The 4,097-nt window shown below is 35.9% G+C and overlaps 1 protein-coding gene across 1 annotated transcript in view; it reads right to left on the bottom strand.

The window, feature by feature from the left end:
* Positions 1-3,890, bottom strand: part of TMPRSS11A (transmembrane serine protease 11A) — a 39,409-nt gene extending 35,519 nt beyond the window's left edge. The window contains 2 exon segments of the mRNA XM_081813079.1: positions 1,601-1,719; positions 3,812-3,890. Of these exon segments, the coding sequence (XP_081669205.1) occupies positions 1,601-1,719; positions 3,812-3,890 (198 nt within the window).
* Positions 3,891-4,097: the final 207 nt, after the last annotated feature.

Here is a 4,097-nt window from a genome sequence, read left to right as displayed (position 1 = left end):
CAGATGGCTTCCCAGGGGAATTCTACCAAACATTTAAAGAAGAATTAATACCTATCCTTCTGAAGCTGTTTCAAAGAATAAAAATGGAAGGAAAACTTCCAAACTCATTTTATGAGGCCAACATTACCTTGATCCCCAAACCAGAAAAAGACCCCATCAAAAAGGAGAATTAGAGACCAATATCCATGATGAACATGGATGCAAAAATTCTCACCAAATACTAGCCAATAGGATCCAACAGTACATTAAAAGGATTATTCACCACGACCAAGTGGGATTTATTCCTAGGCTGCAAGGATGGTTCAACAACTGCAAATCAATCAGTGTGATACAATACATTAATAGAAGAAAGAACAAGAACCATATGATCCTCTCAATAGATGCAAAAAAAGCATTTGAAAAATACAGCATCCTTTCTTGATCAAAACTCTTCCGAGTATAGGGATAGAGGGTACATACCTCAATATCATAAAAGCCATCTATGAAAAACCCACAGCAAATATCATTCTGAATGGGGAAAAACTGAGAGCTTTCCCCCTAAGGTCGGGAACATGACAGGGATGTCCACTATCACCACTGCTATTCAACATAGTACTAGAAGTCCTAGCCTCAGCAGTCAACAAAAAGAAATGAAAGGCTATAGATACAAAAGAATGGAGGAATATATTTCAGCCTATAAATGTTAATTAATGATTTGGAGGGACAAGACTGAAAGATGAAACAAAATGCATGATTTAGTGAGGATTGAAAATATAGGTTATAAACTCCATGATATTATTGCAAGTATGTTGCAATTGAGTATGCATAGGGATAAAGATCAGATGGTGATATGAAAACATGAAAATTGATTTGAGAAAGGAAAAAAGGTTCTTTGACTACTAAAACAAAACAATACATTGCCATTCCCACCCTTTTGAAATAACTGTACTGACATGCTTCCTTGTCAAAGAAGTTAAATTGAGCTTAGTTTTTGAGTGATGGTTCACATACATACTGAGGAGAACTATTATATAACTGAGTTTCCTTTTTCCTTTTTGGGGGCAATCCTGTATTTTAGTTTTAATGAAATTATTAGTATTGCATTTGAACATTACACAAAAGGTCTGGCTATTTTATCTTTATTAGCATGTTTGTGAGATAAAATGAATATTTGTGATTATCTTTCTTTCTTTCATATATTTTTAAAATATTTTAAATCTTAAAATGTGGTCCTACATAAAAAGCATGTGGGTTTACAAATAACCATCTCTGATATGGCTAAACTTTACCATTTGAGTGATATTATGGGGCAATGGGGGAAGCCATAGCCTGGGATACAGTTGGCCTCAGTTCTCTCACCTTTAGATGAGATGAATGAGTTAGAAAAAGTGGCTTTTCAGAATCATTGTTTGTTAGAATGCAGATTCCTTTACTCCCTCATTGCTGCTTACCCATCTCATTAGACAGTGATTCAGTGAGTCTGGGGTGGGGCTTAGGAATCTTCAAGGTGATTTTGATGCAAGTGTCTGAAAATCATCTTTTGTGAAATATTGAGGGAAATGATCCACAAATCCCTTCCATCTACATTATTTTACAACAGAAAGGATATTGTGTGACTTACCAAATTCTCGCTCATCTCCCGTAAGACCTTAAGTTGGTATGTGCTGTTTTGTCCAGAATTACTATTGACTGATAGATCTGAAATTTTAAAGGTGCTGTGATAATACTCCATTTTCTGGCCTGTGATACAAAGGAAAAGTAGAAAATTACATGATATGGGCATAGATTTCAGGATCTAAGGCACAAACAAATATAATGGGGCTAATATAAAGTCTTGAATTATTGCTGAGATTTTTTAAAAATTTAGTTTCATAATAATATGAATGAAAATAATGATTAATGTTTTATGTTAATAATAGCTGATATTTTTTTTAGTGTGGACTATGTTGCCAAATATTGTTCTGGGCACTTTACATGTATTAATTCATTTGGTCCTCATTCTAGCTCTCTAAGATTGGTGTTACCTCCATTTCACAGGTGAAGTAAGTGAGGCACAGAGGTTTTAAGTAACTTGCTCCATGCTATATAACTAGTAAGTGGCCTGAGTTTAAACCTAGACAGTGTGACTCTAGAGCTGGAACTATTAATTCCTATATTGTCCCTTGTTGAGGGACAATGAAATGTATACCACCTCATACTCTACTGGAAGTAGATGTAAATGAACGTCCTTGTGAATTTTGATTTGTAATGGGAGAGCCAGGTACACTAAGAAAGACGGAAAAGGAAGGCGAAAAACTGTCAGAGGTGGAAGGTAAGAACACTGTGTAACTAGGGTGAATCAGTCAGATCTCTGCTTGGCTACTGGGAAAGGTAAGAAAACAGAGAGCAGTGGAGACTCCTGGGAAATCTGGTAATCTTAGGAGCATGTCCGTGTTGGGGCGGGGGGCGGTGTGAACAAGAAAGCTACAAAGAGCTAAAGATAGAGAATGGAGCAACCACAGAACAATATCTCTCCCTGGGGAGCCTGGCTCACAGAAGATAAAATGGGTTTCCCAGTTATGGACCTAGGAAAGAAAGAGGGATCTCAGGATAGTACATCTTCTATGTGGGACATCTTAGACTCTGTAGTGCTTTTTTTGGCCCCCCTGATATTTATCTATACAATCCATATTGTTATAAAACCTTATAGTCATAATAAAGGGGCTTTTGTGCAGTCAAATTAACTGACCTAAGAATCTTTGGCCATTGGCATAAACAACAGGTGAGGTTGTCATAGGAGGCCCAGAACTGTGTTCTTAAAACTTTTAAAGCTCCTGATAGAGTCTTCATCACTCCCCATCAAATCTGAGGAAGATGACAATAGATGAGACCATTCAAGGAAGCAACCTGAGCTAGTTGTTTTATCATATACATTTGTGTGAGTGACACTGTGGAGATTTGTCAAAAAATGTTAATGGTTTGCAGTCTGTGCAGAGAAAGATGCAATTTATTTTTTTTATTTTTTATTTTTTTAAAGATTTTATTTATTCATTTATTTGAGAGAGTGAGGGAGAGAGCATGAGAGGGGGGAGGGTCAGAGGGAGAAGCAGACCCCCTGTCGAGCAGGGAGCCCGACGTGGGACTCGATCCCGGGACTCCAGGATCATGACCTGAGCCGAAGGCAGTCGCTTAACCAACTGAGCCGCCCAGGCGCCCGAGAAAGATGCAATTTAGAAAGAATTCTAAAATGCAGTATTTGTGTGGTTATAAATATATCAATTTTATTTATTTATTTAGGCAATTTAAAAAATACCTGAATATCATTTTGGAAAGAATAAAATTTTCTCTACAAATAAGTAACAACATTCTGTCATATCTATAGTTTACCAATTATTTCAAAATTCATTATTTCATTGGACATGTGTTTTTCTTTTGCCTTTGAAATGTTGGTGGATAGGATGATGAGTAAATGAGCCAATTTTAATAACTAATTTATCAAATTTTTTCACTTGAGTGATTAGAGTTATGATTGCTAGTAATAAATTTGTTATTATTTTTGATCTTTTGTATAGAATCTCAAAAGAATACTAGATTGTGAGCTCTAAGTAGATAGGAAACTGGTCTGCTTTACTTAATGCTGTATCTTGAGTCATCCAGAAAAGTACTCATATATAATTAGGCAGTCAGTAATTATTTAATAAAATTACTGAATAAATTAAAAAAATTCTAAATGTGGGCATTTGCTGGTAAAAGTACAAAACTGTTTTTGGATAAAATTACATATACATATATACGAATGAAGGTTTACAGAAAAATGAAATCAAACTGGATGAAATCCATAATTTTTACCTACCAGAGACTAACAAGTGAGCCAGAACACCAATAGTCACTGCCACCACTGTCAGTAATAACACAATGAGAAGGGCAATCATCCATGGTTTCAAACCTCTGCTTTGTGTGCCAAATCCTACTGTTCTGTGAAAAAGAAAACTCACCAGTTATTCTTACATGGCAACGGTTACAGGCTTTCTGGTTTTCTTTTGGATAAGATCAAGTTGCTTTGGTCTACCTTTCCCAGCAAGAAGCCATTTGTCTTCAATTTTCATCAAGGTCATCTTGGTATGAAGGGAGGTGTTAAA

The sequence above is a fragment of the Leptonychotes weddellii genome, chromosome 2 (genome assembly GCF_054177405.1).
Source record: "Leptonychotes weddellii isolate Sample4059 chromosome 2, ASM5417740v2, whole genome shotgun sequence".
Lineage (NCBI taxonomy): Eukaryota > Metazoa > Chordata > Mammalia > Carnivora > Phocidae > Leptonychotes > Leptonychotes weddellii.
This window is presented reverse-complemented; position numbering and strand designations above follow the sequence as displayed.